Source organism: Oncorhynchus masou, chromosome 9 (assembly GCF_036934945.1).
Source record: "Oncorhynchus masou masou isolate Uvic2021 chromosome 9, UVic_Omas_1.1, whole genome shotgun sequence".
In the NCBI taxonomy this organism is placed as follows: Eukaryota; Metazoa; Chordata; class Actinopteri; order Salmoniformes; family Salmonidae; genus Oncorhynchus; species Oncorhynchus masou.
The window spans coordinates 4,340,098-4,366,589 of record NC_088220.1 but is presented as its reverse complement, the minus strand read 5'-3'; the positions used below and the strand labels follow the sequence as shown (position 1 = coordinate 4,366,589).

General features: G+C 43.0%; 1 protein-coding gene across 1 annotated transcript in view; it reads right to left on the bottom strand.

The window, feature by feature from the left end:
- Positions 1-6,329: 6,329 nt before the first annotated feature.
- Positions 6,330-26,492, bottom strand: part of LOC135545437 (adapter SH3BGRL-like) — a 42,593-nt gene continuing 22,430 nt past the window's right edge. The window contains exons 2-4 of the mRNA XM_064973048.1: positions 12,661-12,846; positions 11,854-11,934; positions 6,330-7,180 (exon numbers count right to left, since the gene is read on the bottom strand). Coding sequence (XP_064829120.1) covers positions 7,145-7,180; positions 11,854-11,934; positions 12,661-12,846 — 303 coding nt within the window. The 3' untranslated portion in view covers positions 6,330-7,144. The remainder of the gene's footprint in view (positions 7,181-11,853; positions 11,935-12,660; positions 12,847-26,492) is intronic.

Here is a 26,492-nt window from a genome sequence, read left to right as displayed (position 1 = left end):
TCACCTTGCCCTGGTTAAAAGCAGTGGTTTGCGCTACCTAAATTGGCCCGACCAACCAGTGCTCCCGCACATTGTGACGTAGAAGTCCGTCACTGGCCGCGGGCAGCATTTGGTTCTTTAACGCACACACATATTCATCACTCCTCCCTGCGCCATTATAAGATAAGTTAACAATGTGGGTCGACACACAAATTAACTTCTGTCTTGGTGCATGCATTTCAAACTTGTCAATGTTCATATTTGAGAGATACAATAATTATTATACTTATCAATGTTGTGGATGAGCGCATTGTTTGTTTGTTCTGTTCCTCTCTCTCCATCTCTGTAGCTTCCGGGTATGCTGGAAAAGGACCCGAGCTAAGGGAATTGGGTTGGCTTTATAGTGCCTGTCCCAAATGGCTCATTAATGCATATGGGCATATTGAAAGATATTGTCAGTAGTGATGTAATGTTGTAAATGTTATGTTGTGATATTGTTTAAAACCGTGTTGCAATGTATATCCTTTAGTATGTTTAGTTCATGGAAAATGTAGGTTTGTATTGTTAATTGATTAATTAATTAGGGTTAATTGTTCTGAGGGGAGGGGCTAGCCCTACAAAAGGAGCCTCTCTTTCAGTCATGAAGAGGCAGTTTGGATTGAGCTGTGGATGGGGCAGCATTGTTTTTAAGCTGTCCCATAAGGTAGACGTTGATGGCAGTACTGTTGTTTTTTGTTCCGGAATCACTTGTAAATAAACACCTTTGCACAGAAGAACTTTTACGGTTCCGCCATCTTTTTATTTTGATAGAGGTTAGGTTATCCAGTTTAGCCTTCTGGCCTACTCTACGTGACAGCCAACCAGGCTATCTGCATTGTGTCCCACCACCTGCCAACCCCTCTATTTACACTACTGTTACTCTCTGTTCATATATGCATAGTCACTTTAACCATACCTACATGTACATACTACCTCAATCAGCCTGACTAACCGCTGTCTGTATAGAGCCTTGCAACTGTTATTTTCAAATGTCTTTTTACTGTTTTATTTCTTTACTTACCTACACACACACACTTTTTTTTCGCACCATTGGTTAGAGCCTGTAAGTAAGCATTTCACTGTAAGGTCTACTACACCTGTTGTATTCGGCGGATGTGACAAATAAACTTTGATTTGGTATACAGAAGATAGCCCTACTTGGTAAAAGATCAAGTCCATATTATGGCAAGAACGGCTCAAATAAGCAAAGAGAAACGACAGTCCATTATTACTTTAAGACATGAAGTCACTCAATCCATGAAGACATGAAGTCACTCAATCCATGAAGACATGAAGTCACTCAAGAACTTTGGAAGTTTCTTCAAGTGCAGTCGCAAAGCCATCAACCGCTATGATGAAACTGTCTCTCATGAGGACCGCTACAGGAAAGGAAGACCCAGAGTTAACTGGCTCTCATGAGGACTGCCACAGGAAAGGAAGACCCAGAGTTAACTGGCTCTGATGAGGACCGCCACAGGAAAGGAAGACCCAGAGTTAACTGGCTCTCATGAGGACTGCCACAGGAAAGGAAGACCCAGAGTTACCTGGCTCTCATGAGGACCGCCACAGGAAAGGAAGACCCAGAGTTACCTGGCTCTCATGAGGACTGCCACAGGAAACGAAGACCCAGAGTTATCCTCTGCAGCAAAGGTAAGTTCATTAGAGTTACCAGCCTCAGATTACAGCCCAAATAAATTCTTCACAGAGTTCAAGTAACAGACACATCTCAACATCAACTGTTCAGAGGAGACTGTGTGAATCAGGCCTTCATGGTCGAATTGCTGCAAAGAAACCACTACTAAAGGACAACCATAATTAGAAGAGACTTTCTTGGTCCAAGAATCATAAGCAATGGACATTAGACCAGTGGAAATCTGTCCTTTTGTCTGATGTGTCTAGGTTATGGTGTGGGGGTGCAGAGTAGGTGAATGGATAATCTCTGCATGTCTGATTCCCACCGTGAAGCAAGGAAGAGGAGGTGTGATGGTGTGGGGGTGCTTCGCTGGCGACACTGTCAGTGATTTATTTAGAATTCAAGGCACACTTAACCAGCATGGCTAACACAGTATTCTGCAGAGTGAAGGAAAAGCAGCCAACAGGTGCTCAGCATATGTGGGAACTCCTTCCAGACGGTTGAAAAAACATTCCAGGTGAAGCTGGTTGAGAGAATACGAAGAGTGTGCAAAGCTGTCATCAAGACAAAAGGTGGCTACTTTGAATAATCTCAAATTCTTCAAATGTTTCTGACTGCTTGTATTCCTGTTGCTGTATTTATATTAGTGTATAGGCTATAAATATATATTGTGAATGTGGTTTTGGGTGGGAACAACTGTGGTTCCAATCCTCTCCATGAAGTGGTAAGTGTCCCTGAGAAAGCTGGGGTGCCTGGTGGAGAGAGGGTTAATGTAATGGTCTATATACAGTGCCTTGCGAAAGTATTCGGCCCCCTTGAACTTTGCGACCTTTTGCCACATTTCAGGCTTCAAACATAAAGATATAAAACTGTATTTTTTTGTGAAGAATCAACAACAAGTGGGACACAATCATGAAGTGGAACGACATTTATTGGATATTTCAAACTTTTTTAACAAATCAAAAACTGAAAAATTGGGCGTGCAAAATTATTCAGCCCCCTTAAGTTAATACTTTGTAGCGCCACCTTTTGCTGCGATTACAGCTGTAAGTCGCTTGGGGTATGTCTCTATCAGTTTTGTACATCGAGAGACTGAAATTTTTTCCCATTCCTCCTTGCAAAACAGCTCGAGCTCAGTGAGGTTGGATGGAGAGCATTTGTGAACAGCAGTTTTCAGTTTTTCCACAGATTCTCGATTGGATTCAGGTCTGGACTTTGACTTGGCTATTCTAACACCTGGATATGTTTATTTTTGAACCATTCCATTGTAGATTTTGCTTTATGTTTTGGATCATTGTCTTGTTGGAAGACAAATCTCCGTCCCAGTCTCAGGTCTTTTGCAGACTCCATCAGGTTTTCTTCCAGAATGGTCCTGTATTTGGCTCCATCCATCTTCCCATCAATTTTAACCATCTTCCCTGTCCCTGCTGGAGGAAAGCAGGCCCAAACCATGATGCTGCCACCACCATGTTTGACAGTGGGGATGGTGTGTTCAGGGTGATGTGCTGTGTTGCTTTTACGCCAAACACACCGTTTTGCATTGTTGCCAAAAAGTTCAATTTTGGTTTCATCTGACCAGAGCACCTTCTTCCACATGTTTGGTGTGTCTCCCAGGTGGCTTGTGGCAAACTTTAAACAACACTTTTTATGGATATCTTTAAGAAATGGCTTTCTTCTTGCCACTCTTCCATAAAGGCCAGATTTGTGCAATATACGACTGATTGTTGTCCTATGGACAGAGTCTCCCACCTCAGCTGTAGATCTCTGCAGTTCATCCAGGGTGATCATGGGCCTCTTGGCTGCATCTCTGATCAGTCTTCTCCTTGTATGAGCTGAAAGTTTAGAGGGATGGCCAGGTCTTGGTAGATTTGCAGTGGTCTGATACTCCTTCCATTTCAATATTATCGCTTGCACAGTGCTCCTTGGGATATTTAAAGCTTGGGAAATCTTTTTGTATCCAAATCCGGCTTTAAACTCCTTCACAACAGTATCTCGGACCTGCCTGGTGTGTTCCTTGTTCTTCATGATGCTCTCTGTGCTTTTAACGGACCTCTGAGACTATCACAGTGCAGGTGCATTTATACGGAGACTTGATTACACACAGGTGGATTGTATTTATCATCATTAGTCATTTAGGTCAACATTGGATCATTCAGAGATCCTCACTGAACTTCTGGAGAGAGTTTGCTGCACTGAAAGTAAAGGGGCTGAATAATTTTGCAAGCCCAAATTTTCTGTTTTTGATTTGTTAAAAAAGTTTGAAATATCCAATAAATGCCGTTCCACTTCATGATTGTGTCCCACTTGTTGTTGATTCTTCACAAAAAAATACCGTTTTATATCTTTATGTTTGAAGCCTGAAATGTGGCAAAAGGTCGCAAAGTTCAAGGGGGCCGAATACTTTCGCAAGGCACTGTACCTTGAGATGTTATAGGATTCACTATTAAAATCCGATACAATGGATGAATTTCAAAGGGAATTGTCCATGTCCCCGGTTCCTTGTGTATCTTTAACAGTAAGTAGAATAGTCTGGGTCTTGGGGTGTCTGTACCGTAGAGAAAGTCCCGTTGTTTTGCTGTGATGTAAATGTCTTTTTATTATTGTCCTTAGCTGTGTCTTTGTTGTATACTGTTTTCTATTGGTTTAAATGTTTGGTGTTAGACAATGATCAATTGGCTTCATATACTGTATGTATCAATGTTTATCTATTATTACTATTTCTGAACCTTTATCTGCTGGTTAGATGATTATGTGTGGCTTATTTTACAGTTGTTTTGCCAGTTTTTCTATGTGTGTGAGGTTATCCTCACAGACATAGAATTTGATAGTTGTGGAGTGTGTTCTTATCTGTCCTGATTAGTCTTCTGATTTTACCATCTATCTGGGAGGTTTTAGGTTAGGGTAAGGTTAGGGTTAGGTTAGGGTAAGGTTAGGGTAAGGTTAGGGTTAGTCTAACCCTAACCCAGTACAGGATCAGATATGGTAAGAGATACTGTATATTCAACCATAGTGTTGTTTGATGATATGAATAATAAACCAACATTATGCATTGACTTGTTTTTATTGTTTTATTGTGTTAAAAAGGAGAGCAAAGGAAAGGATATTTGGAGTTATTGGCTGTTGGTGCTGGATCAACTCCCGCTCTACCCTCTTTCGATGTGTAGAGGGATTTAGGGTTACTGTTAACATCAGCTTGACTGGTGGTAGTGCAGCTCATTGTAGGGGCGGGTTTAGGGGTGGGGCCTATGGTAGTTATACTCACTGTAGGGGTGGGGATAGGGTTAGGAGTGGAGCCTATGGTAGTGCTGCTCACTGTAGGGGTGGGGCCTATACCCTACAATAGAGCATCAGGCATTAAACTTCTAACGCGGCTGCATGAACTTCTAACTCGGCTGCATGAACTTCTAACTCGGCTGCATGAACCTCTAACTCGGCTGCATGAACTTCTAACTCGGCTGCATGAACTTCTAACGCGGCTTCATGAACCTCTAACGCGGCTGCATGAACTTCTAACTCGGCTGCATGAACTTCTAACTCGGCTGCATGAACTTCTAACTCGGCTGCATGAACTTCTAACGCGGCTTCATGAACTTCTAACTCGGCTGCATGAACCTCTAACTCGGCTGCATGAACCTCTAACTCGGCTGCATGAACTTCTAACTCGGCTGCATGAACTTCTAACGCGGCTGCATGAACTTCTAACTCTGCTGCATGAACTTCTAACGCGGCTTCATGAACTTCTAACTCGGCTGCATGAACTTCTAACTCGGCTGCATGAACTTCTAACGCGGCTGCATGAACCTCTAACTCGGCTGCATGAACTTCTAACTCGGCTGCATGAACTTCTAACTCGGCTGCATGAACCTCTAACTCGGCTGCATGAACTTCTAACGCGGCTGCATGAACTTCTAACGCGGCTGCATGAACTTCTAACTCGGCTGCATGAACCTCTAACGCGGCTGCATGAACTTCTAACTCGGCTGCATGAACTTCTAACTCGGCTGCATGAACCTCTAACTCAGCTGCATGAACCTCTAACTCGGCTGCATGAACCTCTAACGCGGCTGCATGAATTTCTAACTCGGCTGCATGAACTTCTAACTCGGCTTCATGAACTTCTAACGCGGCTTCATGAACTTCTAACTCGGCTGCATGAACTTCTAACTCGGCTGCATGAACTTCTAACGCGGCTGCATGAACCTCTAACTCGGCTGCATGAACTTCTAACTCGGCTGCATGAACTTCTAACTCGGCTGCATGAACCTCTAACTCGGCTGCATGAACTTCTAACGCGGCTGCATGAACTTCTAACGCGGCTGCATGAACTTCTAACTCGGCTTCATGAACTTCTAACGCGGCTGCATGAACTTCTAACGCGGCTGCATGAACTTCTAACGCGGCTGCATGAACCTCTAACTCGGCTGCATGGGATTTGTCGGATATAAAGCTGCTGGGTTTCGTTGCATTCAAAGGTAGTGTAGGCGATAAGGTTACACAAGGAGCTGCTTGTGGATTTGACAGCTCTAATGCAGAGCCACTTCCGACAAAACAATCGCCATATGGTGTCAACGCTAATGTGATTGAATCGAGCCCTAGAACTTTCAGATTGAGTTTTTTCCTCTGTTTGCATGGATATTGGCATACTGTCAATGTGTGATAATATCAACGCACAACGCTGTTATAACCAGTAAAACAACTCTCAGATCTTTATTGTACATAAAAATAAGACTATTATGGTGAGGCAGAGAAGAGAGGAGAGATTATATGGATCATATTATACTATGGCACCAAGCTGAACAAACATTCTGACCAGTATATGTGTGAATCTGAATTGAGTAGTTAGCGGTATACAGACATGTTTACAATAATACATCACCTCTCTGCTTCCGTTACAGATGTATATTTTGGCATGTTATATTTGTATTACTTCATGTTATCTTTATCACATTGCATCTCTATCAAAACAAGCAGATCAAACATTAAGTCACAGGGCCTCAGGCATAAAACAACTAGCATCTAGGTGCCGTGTTCTCTGTAGAACAGAAGATGGTAAGATTGCTGAGAATAGTGTATGGAGAGGAAGAAGTAGACAGGAGGACAGCTGGGACATTTGGAGAGAGGAGGAAGGCAACATTGTTGTGTTTAACATTATAGAGAAGTGCTACTCTGATAGTACATCCTGTCTTCTAGAGGATATGCATTCAGACTGACTGGGACATCATGACATCAGGTGTGGAGACATTCAGACAACAGGTTTTAAGGCCAGCGGAGGGACTCATGGGTACCCAGCATGCTCTGCTTCAGTACCTCCTCACACCCAGCTGATAAGGCACAGCTGAAGCATGAGACACAACAACAAAACTAAACTAAACATCTGGAAAGAACCCCCTGACCTCTAACAAAGTGAGAATGATATGGTATGGTCTGCCCAGCAGGCTCTGGCTTGGTCATGATCTGGTCTGGTCTGTGGTTGGAGGAAGGAGCACTGTGGAACTATTGCTGCTCTCTCTTGGCTAGGGCCTCAGCCTCCTACAGAGAGAAATATGAAGAGAGAGCGGGAGGGACAGAGAGAGGTGGGAAAAGGGAGAGTGAGATTGGGGAGAGGGAGGGAGGGAGGGGGAGAGGGAGGGAGGGGGGAGAGAGAGAGAGAGATGTATAGAGAATGGGGAAGGGGAGAGAGAGAGTGGGGCGGGTGAGAGAGGGAGAGAGTGGGGAGGGGGAAAGAGGTGTGGTGAATTTTAGTAGTAAGGTCTGTTGGTTTCAGTCAGCTTCAGTGTGACCAAAGAAAGCCCCTGTATCTCCATGGTGACAGACACACCTCCCTGAAGTTCCCTGAGTGACAGAGAGGGGGAGCCAGGGTGCAGAGACAGACAGACAAAGGGGTATGTATATACAGGATGAAGTTGGGTTTGATAATAGGTGTAACTGATAGAAGACAGAATGTGACAGGTGTGGTTATGGTTAAGTGTTAATACATGTGAGGGGTGTGTGGTTATGGTTAAGTGTGAGGTATTTGCATTTATTATGGATCCCCATTTTTATTTATTTTTTATTTTTTACCTTTATTTAACTAGGCAAGTCAGTTAAGAACAAATTCTTATTTTCAATGACGGCCTAGGAACAGTGGGTTAACTACCTGTTCAAGGGCAGAACGACAGATGTACCGTGTCAGCTCGGGGGTTTGAACTTGCAACCTTCCGGTTACTAGTCCAACCACTAGGCTACCCTGCCGCTCCTGTCAAGGCAGCAGCTACTCTTCCTGGAGTCCAGCAACACACATACATTCAGAACAGATTTCACAACACATTAAATTTGTGCCCTCAGGCCACTACTCTACTACCACATATCTACAACACAAAATCCATGTGTATGTGTGTCTATAGTGCATATGTTATTGTGTGTGTGTGTGTATGCATGTGTCTGTGCGTATGTTTGTGTTGCTTCACAGTCCCCGCTGCTCCATAAGGTGTATTTTTATCTGATTGTCCAGCTGCATCAGTTACTTGATGTGGAATAGAGTTCCATGTAGTCATGGCTCTATGTAGTACTGTGGAATAGAGTTCCATGTAGTCATGGCTCTATGTAGTACTGTGGAATAGAGTTCCATGTAGTCATGGCTCTATGTAGTACTGTGGAATAGAGTTCCATGTAGTCATGGCTCTATGTAGTACTGTGGAATAGAGTTCCATGTAGTCATGGCTCTATGTAGTACTGTGGAATAGAGTTCCATGTAGTCATGGCTCTATGTAGTACTGTGGAATAGAGTTCCATGTTGTCATGGCTCTATGTAGTACTGTGGAATAGAGTTCCATGTAGTTATGGCTCTATGTAGTACTGTGGAATAGAGTTCCATGTAGTCATGGCTCTATGTAGTACTGTGGAATAGAGTTCCATGTAGTTATGGCTCTATATAGTGCTGTGAGCCTCCCATAGTCTGTTCTGGACTTAGGGATTGTGAAGAGACCCTTTGTGGCTTGTATTGTGGGGTATGCATGGTTGTCCGAGCTGTGTGCCAGTCTTTTAGACAGACAGCTCGGTGCATTCAACATGTCAATAACTCTGACAAATACAAGTTGTGATGAAGTCAATCTCTCTTCCACTTTGAGCCAGGAGAGACTGACATGCATATTATTAATATTAGCTCTCTGTGTACGTCCAAGGTAAAAAGAGGCTATTTTAGTACAGTTCACAAACACAGTAAGGCAGTTTGATTACTACGCTGCCCTGTTCTGAACAAGTTGTGGCACTTGACCAGACGACTGAACAGTAGTCCAGGTACGTCAAAACTAGAGCCTGTAGGATCTGCATTGTTGATAGTGCTGTTAAGAAGGTAGAAACTAGGGCCTGTAGGATCTGCATTGTTGATAGTGCTGTTAAGAAGATAGAAACTAGGGCCTGTAGGATCTGCATTGTTGATAGTGCTGTTAAGAAGGTAGAAACTAGGGCCTGTAGGATCTGCATTGTTGATAGTGCTGTTAAGAAGGTAGAAACTAGGGCCTGTAGGATCTGCATTGTTGATAGTGTTGTTAAGAAGGTAGAAACTAGGGCCTGTAGGATCTGCATTGTTGATAGTGCTGTTAAGAAGGTAGAAACTAGGGCCTGTAGGATCTGCCTTGTTGATAGTGCTGTTAAGAAGGTAGAAACTAGGGACTGTAGGACCTGCCTTGTTGATAGTGTTGTTAAGAAGGTAGAAACTAGAGCCTGTAGGACCTGCCTTGTTGATAGTGTTGTTAAGGTAGAAACTAGAGCCTGTAGGACCTGCCTTGTTGATAGTGTTGTTAAGAAGGTAGAAACTAGGACCTGCCTTGTTGATAGTGCTGTTAAGAAGGTAGAAACTAGGGCCTGTAGGATCTGCCTTGTTGATAGTGCTGTTAAGAAGGTAGAAACTAGGGCCTGTAGGACATGCCTTGTTGACAGTGTTGTTAAGAAGGTAGAAACTAGGGCCTGTAGGACCTGCCTTGTTGATAGTGTTGTTAAGAAGATGGAAACTAGGGACTGTAGGACCTGCCATGTTGATAGTGTTGTTAAGAAGGTAGAAACTAGAGCCTGTAGGACCTGCCTTGTTGATAGTGTTGTTAAAGTAGAAACTAGAGCCTGTAGGACCTGCCTTGTTGATAGTGTTGTTAAGAAGGTAGAAACTAGGGACTGTAGGACCCGCTTTGTTGATAGTGTTGTTAAGAAGGTAGAAACTAGAGCCTGTAGGACCTGCCTTGTTGATAGTGTTGTTAAGGTAGAAACTAGAGCCTGTAGGACCTGCCTTGTTGATAGTGTTGTTAAGAAGGTAGAAACTAGGACCTGCCTTGTTGATAGTGCTGTTAAGAAGGTAGAAACTAGGGCCTGTAGGATCTGCCTTGTTGATAGTGTTAAGAAGGTAGAAACTAGGGCCTGTAGGACCTGCCTTGTTGATAGTGTTGTTAAGAAGATGGAAACTAGGGACTGTAGGACCTGCATTGTTGATAGTGTTGCTAAGAAGTTAGAAACTAGAGCCTGTAGGACCTGCCTTGTTGATAGTGTTGTTAAGAAGGTAGAAACTAGAGCCTGTAGGACCTGCCTTGTTGATAGTGTTGTTAAGAAGGTAGAAACTAGGACCTGCCTTGTTGATAGTGCTGTTAAGAAGGTAGAAACTAGGGCCTGTAGGACATGCCTTGTTGACAGTGTTGTTAAGAAGGTAGAAACTAGGGCCTGTTGGACCTGCCTTGTTGATAGTTTTGTTAAGAAGGTAGAAACTAGGGCCTGTAGGATCTGCCTTGTTGATAGTGTTGTTAAGAAGGTAGAAACTAGGGCCTGTAGGACATGCCTTGTTGACAGTGTTGTTAAGAAGGTAGAAACTAGGGCCTGTAGGACCTGCCTTGTTGATAGTGCTGTTAAGAAGGTAGAAACTAGGGCCTGTAGGATCTGCCTTGTTGATAGTGTTGTTAAGAAGGTAGAAACTAGAGCCTGTAGGACCTGCCTTGTTGATAGTGTTGTTAAGTTAGAAACTAGAGCCTGTAGGACCTGCCTTGTTGATAGTGTTGTTAAGAAGGTAGAAACTAGGGACTGTAGGACCTGCCTTGTTGATAGTGTTGTTAAGAAGGTAGAAACTAGAGCCTGTAGGACCTGCCTTGTTGATAGTGTTGTTAAGAAGGTATAAACTAGGACCTGCCTTGTTGATAGTGCTGTTAAGAAGGTAGAAACTAGGGCCTGTAGGATCTGCCTTGTTGATAGTGTTGTTAAGAAGGTAGAAACTAGGGCCTGTAGGACATGCCTTGTTGACAGTGTTGTTAAGAAGGTAGAAACTAGGGCCTGTAGGATCTGCCTTGTTGATAGTTTTGTTAAGAAGGTAGAAACTAGGGCCCGTAGGATCTGCCTTGTTGATAGTGCTGTTAAGAAGGTAGAAACTAGGGCCTGTAGTATCTGCCTTGTTGATAGTGTTGTTAATAAAGCGCTGCTCTGCCTTCTTATAGACAGACTTCTCCCCATCTTAGCTACTGTTGTATCAGTATGCTTTGACCATGACAGTTTACCATCGAGGGATACACCAAGCAGTTTAGTCACCTCAACCTGCTCAATTTCCACATTATTCATTACAAGATTTAGTTGAGGTTTAGGGTATAGTGAATGATTTGTCCCAAATACAATGCTTTTAGTTTTAGAAATATTTAGTTCTAACTTATTCCTTGCCACCCATTCTGAAACTAACTGCAGCTCTTTGTTAAGTGTACCTTGGACTAAAGTTGATGACTAAAGTTAGAGTGTTACCTTAGAGCCTGGTGGGGTGCTCATCAGCCTCAGACAGAGGATGTGGGTGGGACTGCCAATCCTCTGAGGTTTTAGCCTACTATAGTAACTGACTGTAGGCCTAGAATGCTCATGCAGCCTAATATAATAATTTGTCGCAGTAAAATGATACAGAATGGCACCGGAGGGGATGGCTGACATTCCACAGGCTCCTAACCAATTGCGCTATTTTTTTGTGTTTTTTCGCATTGTTTATAACTTATTTTGTACATAATGTTGATTATTTCTTTAATGAGTCTGACAAGAAGGATACAACGTTGCTCCAGACAAGTCCCAAATCCCCATCATTCACATGAAGAACATAAGGAACTACAGGGGGCGGAGATCAAGGTGCCTTGCAAGAATTGGGCGGCGAGTAGGTTATCTGATTCTGCCTCTACCAGACACAGGAAGAGTTAGGGATTTGGGTGTAGAGTTTAGGGTACCTTAGATCCAGGGGGAGCGGTGAGACCCAGGAAAGCGTAGACAACATTGTCTTCTCTGGCATCAAAGAACGCCTCGTAGTTCTGAAGAGAGAAAGATAAACCCCTTATAAACCCTACAGCCATGTAGTTCTGAAGGAGAGAAAGATAAACCCCTTATAAACCCTACAGCCATGTAGTTCTGAAGGAGTGAGAGATAAACCCCTTATAAACCCTACAGCCATGTAGTTCTGAAGGAGAGAGAGAAGGTTAACAGGAGCTATTCAATAATAGCAAGTCCAGCTTATTTTATTATCTCACAGGACAAGCTGGCTTCACACCCAACAGCAAAAACAGTTATGTTACAACACACACACACACACACACACACACACACACCACACACACACACACACACACCACACCAAACCACACACCACACACACACACTTTACTACAGAGCACAAACTTTACTGAAGCTTCATGTCATCTCCTCTGTCTTTGTGTTATTGAACCCTCTACTACATCCTCTATTAGTCCTTTATACCAAAACCTCATCACCACTCTACTACATCCTCTATTAGTCCTTTATACCATAACCTCGTCACCACTCTACTACATCCTCTATTAGTCAACATGATGCCTGACTGACTGAGCTGAACCCACATTCACCTCTCTAAACCTGGACAGAAAAACTGGGTCAATCTAATGAAAACTATTCTAGTAGGGCTGTTACAGACTAACATAGAAACAGAATGATGCTTGTACACCTGCTGAGTGAGTCAATGCCAATTCATTAGAATTCACTATCGCTCATTATCCTGCACCCACCCCGCAGTATCTGTCCTGGTTGAAGATCTGTGGAGGTAGAGGGTTCCCTGCAGCGGGTCGAGCCTCTTCCGGAACATTCTCTCTCATCCACTTCCTGTTGTCCTCATTGGCAGCGATGTCACACTCCTCAAACTCAATCTTATTGGCTGACAGGAAGCCCATCACATCCTGCTGCTGTTTCTTTATCTGTAAGAAGGGGAGGAGGGATGTGTTCATTTCATATTCATATTGTCGTTCTTTTTGTTATCTCTTCTGTGAGGAACTGTGTAGAGTCCGCTGTACTGAGAGCTGTGTAGAGTCAGCTGTACTGAGAACAGAAAAAACATGATCAAATACAAATCTTAGAATCAACTATTAAAGAACAGAAACCCACTGGATTCTCCAATTACATTGAATGAACTTCAGGCCAAAATACAAACCCTCTAACCCAAAAAGGCCTGTGGTGTTGATGCCATCCTAAACAAAATGATAAAATATACAGACCACAAATTCAAATGGGCTATTCTTAAACTCTCTAACATCATCCTCAGCTTGGGCATCTTCCCCAATATTTGGAACCAACCCCAATCCACAAAGGTGGAGGGAAATTTGACCCCAATAACTACTGTACCATGGCATATGTGTCAACAGCAACCTTGGGAAAATCCTCTGCATTATCATTAACAGCAGACTCGAACATTTCCTCAGTGAAAACAATGTACTGAGCAAATGTCAAATTGGCTTTATAACAAATTACCGTACAACAGACCACGTATTCATGTTATTTAACTAGGCAAGTCAGTTAAGAACAAATTCTTATTTACAATGACAGCCTAGGAACTGCCTTGTTCAGGGGCAGAACGACAGATTTTTACCTTGTCAGCTCAGGGATTCGATCTAGCAACCTGGCCCAACGCTCTAACCACTAGGCTACCTGCCGCCCCACACTGTCACTACATTAAGTAGGTTACTGGCCCAACGCTCTAACCACTAGGCTACCTGCCGCCCCACACTGTCACTACATTAAGTAGGTTACTGTCCCAACGCTCTAACCACTAGGCTACCTGCCACCCCACACTGTCACTACATTAAGTAGGTTACTGGCCCAACGCTCTAACCACTAGGCTACCTGCCGCCCCACACTGTCACTACATTAAGTAGGTTACTGTCCCAACGCTCTAACCACTAGGCTACCTGCCGCTATAGGGTTTATAAGGGTTTTATCTCTCTCTCCCAACGCTCTAACCACTAGGCTACCTGCCACCCTCTGCACACCCTAATTGATAAACACACCAAAACAAAGGAAAAGTGTTCTCATGCATTGTTGATTTCATAAAGCTTTTGACTCAATTTGGCATGAGGATCTGCAATACAAATTGATGGAAAGTGGTGTTGACGGAAAAAAATGAAGTTATAAAATCCATGTACACACATTTATTTACACAGGGTCATGGGGTGAGACAGGGATACAGCTTGAGCCCCACCCTCTTCATAATATACAGTACATGTGACTTGTTTTTTTATCCAAATATATGTGTGTTGATCGTTCTTTCTACAGTAAGTTATAACATTAACCATTGGCAACTACAAAACTTTTCTACTTTTCTCAACAACATTGATACCCTGAATTTATCAGGTGCTATCAACAGATGAGTTGGAAAAACTGATGGTCTACTTCCACGGTCAGTGTGAACTGGAGTGACTTGACACAGTGTGAACTGGAGTGACTTGACACAGTGTGAACTGGAGTGACTTGACACAGTGTGAACTGGAGTGACTTGACACTGTGTGAACTGGAGTGACTTGACACAGTGTGAACTGGAATGACTTGACACGGTGTCAACTGGAGTGACTTGACACAGTGTGAACTGGAGTGACTTGACACTGTGTGAACTGGAGTGACTTGACACTGTGTGAACTGGAGTGACTTGACACTGTGTGAACTGGAGTGACTTGACACTGTGTGAACTGGAGTGACTTGACACGGTGTCAACTGGAGTGACTTGACACAGTGTGAACTGGAGTGACTTGACACTGTGTGAACTGGAGTGACTTGACACTGTGTGAACTGGAGTGACTTGACACTGTGTGAACTGGAGTGACTTGACACTGTGTGAACTGGAGTGACTTGACACAGTGTGAACTGGAGTGACTTGACACTGTGTGAACTGGAGTGACTTGACACAGTGTGAACTGGAGTGACTTGACACAGTGTGAACTGGAGTGACTTGACACTGTGTGAACTGGAGTGACTTGACACAGTGTGAACTGGAGTGACTTGACACTGTGTGAACTGGAGTGACTTGACACTGTGTGAACTGGAGTGACTTGACACGGTGTCAACTGGAGTGACTTGACACAGTGTGAACTGGAGTGACTTGACACTGTGTGAACTGGAGTGACTTGACACTGTGTGAACTGGAGTGACTTGACACTGTGTGAACTGGAGTGACTTGACACTGTGTGAACTGGAGTGACTTGACACTGTGTGAACTGGAGTGACTTGACACTGTGTGAACTGGAGTGACTTGACACTGTGTGAACTGGAGTGACTTGACACAGTGTGAACTGGAGTGACTTGACACAGTGTGAACTGGAGTGACTTGACACAGTGTCAACTGGAGTGACTTGACACTGTGTGAACTGGAGTGACTTGACACAGTGTGAACTGGAGTGACTTGACACAGTGTGAACTGGAGTGACTTGACACAGTGTGAACTGGAGTGACTTGACACAGTGTGAACTGGAGTGACTTGACACAGTGTGAACTGGAGTGACTTGACACAGTGTCAACTGGAGTGACTTGACACAGTGTCAACTGGAGAGCAGAATTAGCCCGATATCCACTAATGATCAAAATCCAGAAAAGAACCGCTAAATTCTACAATCACCCAAAACGAAGTGATTCCCAAACCTTCCATAACAAAGCCATCACCTACAGAGAGATGAACCTGGAGAAGAGTCCCCTAAGCAAGCTGGTCCTGGGGCTCTGTTCATAAATACAAATACACCACACAGAGCCACAGGACTGGGTTAGTGTTAGTGCTGTATTGACTGGGTTAGTGTTAGTACTGTATTGACTGGGTTAGTGCTGTATTGACTGGGTTAGTGTTAGTGCTGTATTGACTGGGTTAGTGCTGTATTGACTGGGTTAGTGCTGTATTGACTGGGTTAGTGTTAGTGCTGTATTGACTGGGTTAGTGTTAGTGCTGTATTGACTGGGTTAGTGTTAGTGCTGTATTGACTGGGTTAGTGTTAGTACTGTATTGACTGGGTTAGTGCTGTATTGACTGGGTTAGTGTTAGTGCTGTATTGACTGGGTTAGTGTTAGTACTGTATTGACTGGGTTAGTGCTGTATTGACTGGGTTAGTGTTAGTGCTGTATTGACTGGGTTAGTGTTAGTGCTGTATTGACTGGGTTAGTGTTAGTACTGTATTGACTGGGTTAGTGCTGTATTGACTGGGTTAGTGTTAGTGCTGTATTGACTAGGTTAGTGTTAGTACTGTATTGACTGGGTTAGTGCTGTATTGACTGGGTTAGTGTTAGTGCTGTATTGACTGGGTTAGTGTTAGTGCTGTATTGACTGGGTTAGTGTTAGTGCTGTATTGACTGGGTTAGTGTTAGTACTGTATTGACTGGGTTAGTGTTAGTGCTGTATTGACTGGGTTAGTGCTGTATTGACTGGGTTAGTACTGTATTGACTGGGTTAGTACTGTATTGACTGGGTTAGTGTTAGTACTGTATTGACTGGGTTAGTGCTGTATTGACTGGGTTAGTGTTAGTACTGTATTGACTGGGTTAGTGTTAGTGCTGTATTGACTGGGTTAGTGCTGTATTGACTGGGTTAGGGTTAGTACTGTATTGACTGGGTTAGTGTTAGTGCTGTATTGACTGGGTTAGTGTTAGTGCTGTATTGACTGGGTTAGTGTTAGTGCTGTATTGACTGGGTTAGTGCTGTATTGACTGGGTTAGTGTTAGTGCTGTATTGACTGGGTTAGTGTTAGTACTGTATTGACTGGGTTAGTGTTAGTGCTGTATTGACTGGGTTAGTGTTAGTACTGTATTGACTGGGTTAGTGCTGTATTGACTGGGTTAGGGTTAGTGCTGTATTGACTGGGTTAGTGTTAGTACTGTATTGACTGGGTTAGTGCTGTATTGACTGGGTTAGGGTTAGTGCTGTATTGACTGGGTTAGTGCTGTATTGAATGGGTTAGTGTTAGTGCTGTATTGACTGGGTTAGTGTTAGTGCTGTATTGACTGGGTTAGTGTTAGTGCTGTATTGACTGGGTTAGTGCTGTATTGACTGGGTTAGTGTTAGTGCTGTATTGACTGGGTTAGTGCTGTATTGACTGGGTTAGTGTTAGTACTGTATTGACTGGGTTAGTACTGTATTGACTGGGTTAGTGTTAGTACTGTATTGACTGGGTTAGTGTTAGTACTGTATTGACTGGGTTAGTGCTGTATTGACTGGGTTAGTGTTAGTACTGTATTGACTGGGTTAGTACTGTATTGACTGGGTTAGTGCTGTATTGACTGGGTTAGTGTTAGTACTGTATTGACTGGGTTAGTACTGTATTGACTGGGTTAGTGCTGTATTGACTGGGTTAGTGTTAGTGCTGTATTGACTGGGTTAGTGTTAGTACTGTATTGACTGGGTTAGTGTTAGTGCTGTATTGACTGGGTTAGTGCTGTATTGAATGGGTTAGTGTTAGTACTGTATTGACTGGGTTAGTGCTGTATTGACTGGGTTAGTACTGTGTTGACTGGGTTAGTGTTAGTGCTGTATTGACTGGGTTAGTGCTGTATTGAATGGGTTAGTGTTAGTGCTGTATTGACTGGGTTAGTGCTGTATTGACTGGGTTAGTGTTAGTACTGTATTGACTGGGTTAGTACTGTATTGACTGGGTTAGTGCTGTATTGACTGGGTTAGTGTTAGTACTGTATTGACTGGGTTAGTACTGTGTTGACTGGGTTAGTGCTGTATTGACTGGGTTAGTGTTAGTGCTGTATTGACTGGGTTAGTGTTAGTACTGTATTGACTGGGTTAGTGCTGTATTGAATGGGTTAGTGTTAGTACTGTATTGACTGGGTTAGTGCTGTATTGACTGGGTTAGTGTTAGTACTGTATTGACTGGGTTAGTGTTAGTGCTGTATTGACTGGGTTAGTGTTAGTGCTGTATTGACTGGGTTAGTACTGTATTGACTGGGTTAGTGTTAGTACTGTATTGACTGGGTTAGTGTTAGTGCTGTATTGACTGGGTTAGTGTTAGTGCTGTATTGACTGGGTTAGTGTTAGTACTGTATTGACTGGGTTAGTGTTAGTACTGTATTGACTGGGTTAGTGTTAGTGCTGTATTGACTGGGTTAGTGCTGTATTGACTGGGTTAGTGCTGTATTGACTGGGTTAGTGTTAGTACTGTATTGACTGGGTTAGTGTTAGTACTGTATTGACTGGGTTAGTGTTAGTGCTGTATTGACTGGGTTAGTGTTAGTGCTGTATTGACTGGGTTAGTGTTAGTACTGTATTGACTGGGTTAGTGTTAGTACTGTATTGACTGGGTTAGTGCTGTATTGACTGGGTTAGTGTTAGTACTGTATTGACTGGGTTAGTGTTAGTACTGTATTGACTGGGTTAGTGCTGTATTGACTGGGTTAGTGCTGTATTGACTGGGTTAGTGTTAGTGCTGTATTGACTGGGTTAGTGTTAGTGCTGTATTGACTGGGTTAGTGCTGTATTGACTGGGTTAGTGTTAGTGCTGTATTGACTGGGTTAGTACTGTATTGACTGGGTTAGTGTTAGTACAGTATTGACTGGGTTAGTGCTGTATTGACTGGGTTAGTACTGTATTGACTGGGTTAGTACTGTATTGACTGGATTAGTACTGTATTGACTGGGTTAGTGTTTGTACTGTAATGACTGGATTAATACTGTATTGAATGGGTTAGTGTTTGTACTGTAATGACTGGGTTAGTGTTAGTACTGTATTGACTGGCTTAGTACTGTATTGACTGGGTTAGTACTGTATTGACTGGGTTAGTGTTAGTGCTGTATTGACTGGGTTAGTGTTAGTACTGTATTGACTGGGTTAGTGCTGTATTGACTGGGTTAGTGTTAGTGCTGTATTGACTGGGTTAGTGTTAGTGCTGTATTGACTGGGTTAGTGCTGTATTGACTGGGTTAGTGTTAGTACTGTATTGACTGGGTTAGTACTGTATTGACTGGGTTAGTGTTAGTGCTGTATTGACTGGGTTAGTGTTAGTGCTGTATTGACTGGGTTAGTACTGTATTGACTGGGTTAGTGTTAGTGCTGTATTGACTGGGTTAGTGTTAGTACTGTATTGACTGGGTTAGTGCTGTATTGACTGGGTTAGTGTTAGTGCTGTATTGACTGGGTTAGTGCTGTATTGACTGGGTTAGTGTTAGTACTGTATTGACTGGGTTAGTGTTAGTACTGTATTGACTGGGTTAGTGTTAGTGCTGTATTGACTGGGTTAGTGTTAGTGCTGTATTGACTGGGTTAGTGCTGTATTGACTGGGTTAGTGCTGTATTGACTGGGTTAGTGTTAGTGCTGTATTGACTGGGTTAGTGCTGTATTGACTGGGTTAGTACTGTATTGACTGGGTTAGTGTTAGTGCTGTATTGACTGGGTTAGTGTTAGTGCTGTATTGACTGGGTTAGTGTTAGTGCTGTATTGACTGGGTTAGTGCTGTATTGACTGGGTTAGTGTTAGTGCTGTATTGACTGGGTTAGTGTTAGTACTGTATTGACTGGGTTAGTGTTAGTGCTGTATTGACTGGGTTAGTGTTAGTGCTGTATTGACTGGGTTAGTACTGTATTGACTGGGTTAGTGTTAGTACTGTATTGACTGGGTTAGTGTTAGTACTGTATTGACTGGGTTAGTGCTGTATTGACTGGGTTAGTACTGTATTGACTGGGTTAGTGTTAGTACTGTATTGACTGGGTTAGTGTTAGTGCTGTATTGACTGGGTTAGTACTGTATTGACTGGGTTAGTGTTAGTACTGTATTGACTGGGTTAGTGTTAGTGCTGTATTGACTGGGTTAGTGTTAGTGCTGTATTGACTGGGTTAGTGTTAGTGCTGTATTGACTGGGTTAGTGCTGTATTGACTGGGTTTGTGTTTGTGCTGTATTGACTGGGTTAGTGTTAGTGCTGTATTGACTGGGTTAGTGCTGTATTGACTGGGTTTGTGTTTGTGCTGTATTGACCGGGTTAGTACAGTATTGACTGGGTTAGTGCTGTATTGACTGGGTTATTGTTAGTGCTGTATTGACTGGGTTAGTGTTAGTGCTGTATTGACTGGGTTAGTGTTAGTGCTGTATTGACTGGGTTAGTACTGTATTGACTGGGTTAGTGTTAGTACTGTATTGACTGGGTTAGTGTTAGTACTGTATTGACTGGGTTAGTGTTAGTGCTGTATTGACTGGGTTAGTGCTGTATTGACTGGGTTAGTACTGTATTGACTGGGTTAGTACTGTATTGACTGGGTTAGTGTTTGTACTGTAATGACTGGGTTAGTGTTAGTACTGTATTGACTGGCTTAGTACTGTATTGACTGGGTTAGTACTGTATTGACTGGGTTAGTGTTAGTACTGTATTGACTGGGTTAGTGTTAGTGCTGTATTGACTGGGTTAGTACTGTATTGACTGGGTTAGTGTTAGTACTGTATTGACTGGGTTAGTGTTAGTGCTGTATTGACTGGGTTAGTGTTAGTGCTGTATTGACTGGGTTAGTGTTAGTGCTGTATTGACTGGGTTAGTGCTGTATTGACTGGGTTTGTGTTTGTGCTGTATTGACCGGGTTAGTACAGTATTGACTGGGTTAGTGCTGTATTGACTGGGTTATTGTTAGTGCTGTATTGACTGGGTTAGTGTTAGTGCTGTATTGACTGGGTTAGTGTTAGTGCTGTATTGACTGGGTTAGTACTGTATTGACTGGGTTAGTGTTAGTACTGTATTGACTGGGTTAGTGTTAGTACTGTATTGACTGGGTTAGTGTTAGTACTGTATTGACTGGGTTAGTGTTAGTGCTGTATTGACTGGGTTAGTGCTGTATTGACTGGGTTAGTACTGTATTGACTGGGTTAGTACTGTATTGACTGGGTTAGTGTTTGTACTGTAATGACTGGGTTAGTGTTAGTACTGTATTGACTGGCTTAGTACTGTATTGACTGGGTTTGTGTTTGTGCTGTATTGACCGGGTTAGTACAGTATTGACTGGGTTAGTGCTGTATTGACTGGGTTAGTGCTGTATTGACTGGGTTATTGCTCTATTGACTGGGTTAGTGCTGTATTGACTGGGTTAGTGCTGTATTGACTGGGTTAGTGCTGTATTGACTGGGTTAGGGTTAGTTTTTGTGCTGTATTCCCTGTATTCGACTGCAACTGATCTCAAGCCACACTTCAACATCCCAGACTGAGAAACACGTGTGCGTTTGGGGGTGTGGTTAGTTGCTGGTCCTGAGGCTGTGGTCCTATCAGAGCAGCCCTGGGCGGTGTCAGTGGGGTTAGGGAGAAAGGATGGCCCTATAAGGAGTCAGGAAGCAAAGGGCTTTAGAGGAACCAGTTTGTCGGTCAGACACACACCATATATGGCCTGGTACAGCTGTTACACACTGATACTCTACTGCAACACACACATGCACACATAAAAAAACAGGCATGCACACACACCCACACACACATACACACGCAAACCACACACCAGGAGAATAACAGCTACTGTCACTCCATCCAGTATTGGTTCAGCTGAGTGAGTTCTAAATGAACAGTTCTGCTGTTTGAATCATTACATGATTGTTTGTATTGTTGGGCCAAAGCCAGTCCAGGGGAAGAGAGAGAGTTGAGGGATGGAAGATGGAGGGAGGACAGGGTGAGGGAGGACAGGGAGAGAGAGATAGTTGAGGGAGGGGAGATGGAGGGAGGACAGGGTGAGGGAGGTCAGGGAGAGAGAGAGTTGAGGGAGGGGAGATGGAGGGAGGACAGGGTGAGGGAGGACAGGGGGAGAGAGAGAGAGTTGAGGGAGGGGAGATGGAGGGAGGACAGGAGGAGAGAGTTGAGGGAAGGCTGAGGGAGAGGGAGGGGAGATGGAGGACAGGGGGAGTGACCGGAGGATGGAGTTGAGGGAGAGGAGAGGGTGGGAGGGAAAAGAGAGAGAGAGAGGGTGACAGGGAGGGAGGGTGACAGGGAGGGAGGGAGGGAGGGAGGGAGGGAGGGAGGGAGGGAGGGAGGGAGGGAGGGAGGGAGGGAGGGAGGGAGGGAGGGAGGGAGGGAGGGAGGGGAGGGAGGGAGAGATAGCAGTCATGTGGAACAACCTCCACAACCAGAGAGTATGCTGGGAAAACCTGCACAGCAGTAACAAACTCCCACCCTTCCTCCCCTTTCTTTCTTTCTTTCTTTTTTCCTCTCCTCTTCCCTCTCTTCTCCTCTCAATGTTAACAAAGCTTTATTGTGCAGACGACAAACAAAATTAAGTTAGATGAGATCTCCAGTCTCCATCTGCTCCACTACACTAATTACACAACTACAACTGGAAAATTCTCGCTGTAACCAGATTGTAACATAATATATTTATTTATACACAGCGTGCAACAATCTTTTTTTATTTATTTTATAGATTACTATTTTTTTGCCACTCGTCAGCAACTTTATACAAAATCATTTTCTCTGGGTGTGCTTTTAAATAGACTCTAACCAGACTTTAACTGAAGGGTAATGTCCTGTAACCAGACTGTAATAGAAGGGTAATGTCCTGTAACCAGACTGTAACAGAAGGCTAATGTCCTGTAACCAGACTGTAACAGACGGGTAATGTCCTGTAACCAGACTGTAATAGAAGGGTAATGTCCTGTAACCAGACTGTAACAGACGGGTAATGTCCTGTAACCAGACTGTAATAGAAGGGTAATGTCCTGTAACCAGACTGTAACAGACGGGTAATGTCCTGTAACCAGACTGTAACAGACGGGTAATGTCCTGTAACCAGACTGTAACAGAAGGGTAATGTCCTGTAACCAGACTGTAACATAACATAAGGGTAATGCATGTCCTGTAACCAGACTGTAACATAAGGGTAATGTATGTCCTGTCACCAGACTGTAATAGAAGGGTAATGTCCTGTAACCAGACTGTAACAGAAGGCTAATGTCCTGTAACCAGACTGTAACATAACATAAGGGTAATGCATGTCCTGTAACCAGACTGTAACATAAGGGTAATGTATGTCCTGTCACCAGACTGTAATAGAAGGGTAATGTCCTGTAACCAGACTGTAACAGAAGGCTAAAGTCCTGTAACCAGACTGTAACATAACATAAGGGTAATGCATGTCCTGTAACCAGACTGTGACATAACATAAGGGTAATGCATGTCCTGTAACCAGACTGTAATAGAAGGGTAATGTCCTGTAACCAGACTGTAACATAACATAAGGGTAATGCATGTCCTGTAACCAGACTGTAACAGAAGGGTAATGTCCTGTCACCAGACTGTAACAGAAGGGTAATGTCCTGTAACCAGACTGTAACAGAAGGGTAATGTATGTCCTGTAACCAGACTGTAATAGAAGGGTAATGTATGTCCTGTCACCAGACTGTAATAGAAGGGTAATGTATGTCCTGTCACCAGACTGTAACAGAAGGGTAATGTCCTGTCACCAGACTGTAACAGAAGGGTAAGGTGTGGGGTATTTCCTGTAACCAGACTGGAACAGAAGGGTAATGTATGTCCTGTAACCAAAGATCTCGGCGCTACTCTGGACCTTGATTTCTCTTTTGATGAACATATCAAGACTGTTTCAATGACAGCTTTTTTCCATCTACGTAACATTGCAAAAATCTGAAGCTTTCTGTCCAAAAATTATGCAGAAAAATGAATCCATGCTTTTGTCACTTCTAGGTTAGACTACTGCAATGCTCTACTTTCCGGCTACCCGGATAAAGCTCTAAACAAACTTCAGTTAGTGCTAAATACGGCTGCCAGAATCCTGACGAGAACCAAAAAATTTGATCATATTGCTCCAGTGCTAGCCTTTCTACACTGGCTTCCTGTTAATTAATAACTATGGGGCAGTATTGACTAAGGGGCAGTATTTTCATTTTTGGAAAAATAACGTTCCCGTAGTAAACGGGATATTTTGTCAGGACAAGATGCTAGAATATGCATATAATTGACAGTTTAGGATTGAAAACAATCTAAAGTTTCCAAAACTGTAAAAATATTGTCTGTGAGTATAACAGAACTGATATTGCAGGCGAAAAATCCAATCCGGAAGTGATTTATCTTTTGAAAGCTCTGCGTTCCAATGCGTCCCTATTGAGCAGTGAATGGGCTATCAACCAGATTACTTTTTCTACGATTTCCCCAAGGTGTCGACAGCATTGTGATGTAGTTTTACGCATTTATGTTTAAGAATACCCGTAAGCGGCTACATTGCGCAACTGGTCACCTGATGGCTCCCAGATTGATTCTCGCGTAAAATACAGAGGTAGCCATTATTCCAATCTGTACTACTGATAACCAATTGTCCCGGTGGATATATTATCGAATAGATATTTAACTTCTTGCGTCGAGAAATCCCGGATCCGGGATCCTATTTATAGCCTCAAGCTCATTAGCATAATGCAACGCTAACTATTCATGAAAATCGCAAATGAAATTAAATAAATATATTTGCTCTCAAGCTTAGACTTTTGTTAACAACACTGTCATCTCAGATTTTCAAAATATGCTTTTCAACCATAGCTAAACAAGCATTTGTGTAAGAGTATTGATAGCTAGCATAGCTAAAAGCCTAGAATTCAGCCAGCAACATTTTCACAAAAACAAGAAAATCATTCAAATAAAATCATTTACCTTTGAAGAACTTCAGATGTTTTCAATGAGGAGACTCTGAGTTAGATAGCAAATGTTCAGTTTTTCAAAAAATATTATTTGTGTAGGAGAAATCGCTCCGTTTTGTTCACGTTTGGCTATGAAAAAAACCTGTATCCAGTTATAGCCTCAAGCTCATTAGCATAACGTAACGTTAACTATTTATGAAAATTGCAAATGAAATGAAATGAATGTGCTAGCTCTCAAGCTTAGCCTTTTCTTAACAACACTGTCATCTCAGATTTTCAAAATATGCTTTTGAACCATAGCAAAACAAGCATTTGTGTAAGAGTATTGATAACTAGCGTAGCATTTAGCGTAGCATTTAGCGGGCAACATTTGCACAAAAACCAGAAAAGGATTCAAATAAAATCATTTACCTTAGAAGAACTTTGGATGTTTTCAATGAGGAGACTCTCAGTTACATAGCAAATGTTCAGTTTTTCCTGAAAGATTCTTTGTGTAGGAGAAATCGCTCCGTTTTGTACATCACGTTTGGGTACCAAAAAAAAAAACGAAAATTCAGTCATCAAAACGGCGAACTGTTTTCCAAATTAACTCCATAATATCGACTGAAACACGGCAAACGCTGTTTAGAATCAATCCTCAAGGTGTTTTTCACATATCTCTTCATTGATATATTGTTCGTGGATGTCTACTTCCTCCTCTGAATCGCTTGGAAAAAGACGTGCAGCTGAAGATGACGCACCAATTTCGACGGAGGACACCGGGCGGACACCTGGCAAATGTAGTCTCTTATGGTCAATCTTCCAATGATATGCCTACAAATATGTCACAATGCTGCAGACACCTTGGGGAAACGATAGATCGTGCAGGCTCATTCCTTGCGCATTCACAGCCATATAAGGAGACAATGAAAAACAGAGCCTCAAAAATCCTGCTCATTTCCTGTTTGAAGTTTCATGTTGGTTTCGCCTGTTGCATCAGTTCTGGGGCACTCACAGACAATATCTTTGCAGTTTCGGAAACGTCAGAGTGTTCTCTTTCCAAAGCTGTCAATTATATGCATAGTCGAGCATCTTTTTGTGACAAAATGTTGAGCTTAAAACGGGCGCGTTTTTTTTATCCAATAATGAAATAGCGCCCCCATAGATGTAAGAGGTTAAAAAACACCTTGAGGATTGATTATAAACAACGTTTGCTATGTTTCTGTCGATATTACGGAGCTAATTGGGAATATTTTTCGGAGTTTTCGTGACTGCAATTTCCGGGCGATTTCTCAGCCAAATGTGAAGAACAAACAGAGTTATTTTGCCTACAAAAATGATATTTTTGGAAAAAAGGAACATTGCCTATCTAACTGGGAGTCTCGTGAGTGAAAACATCCGAAGCTCATCAAAGGTAAACAATTTAATTTGATTGCTTTTCTGATTTCCGTGACCAAGTTACCTGCTGCTAGCTGGACAAAATGCTATGCTCGGCTATCAATAAACTTACACAAATGCTTGTCTAGCTTTGGCTGTAAAGCATATTTTGAAAATCTGAGATGACAGGGTGATTAACAAAAGGCTAAGCTGTGTCTCAATATATTTCACTTGTGATTTTCATGAATAGGAATATTTTCTAGGAATATTTATGTCTGTTGTGTTATGCTAATTAGTGTCAGTCAATGATTGCGCTCCCGCATGCGGGATGGGGAGTCACTAGAGGTTTTAAGGCAAGGGCTGATTTCAAGGTTTTACTGCTAAACTACAAAGCGTTACATGGGCTTGGTGAACGGAAAGGCTCTGGAGCAACGAACCACCCTTGCTGTCTCTGCCTGCCAGGTTCCCCTCTCTCCACTGGCCTCTAAGCCTATTACGGGGGTTGAGTCACTGGCTTAATAGGGCTCTTTCATACCGGAGGGGTGCGTCATACAGGAGGGGTGCGTCACTTGAGTGGGTTGAGTCACTGATGTGATCTTCCAGTCCGGGTAGGCGCCCCCCTCGGGTTCGTGCCGT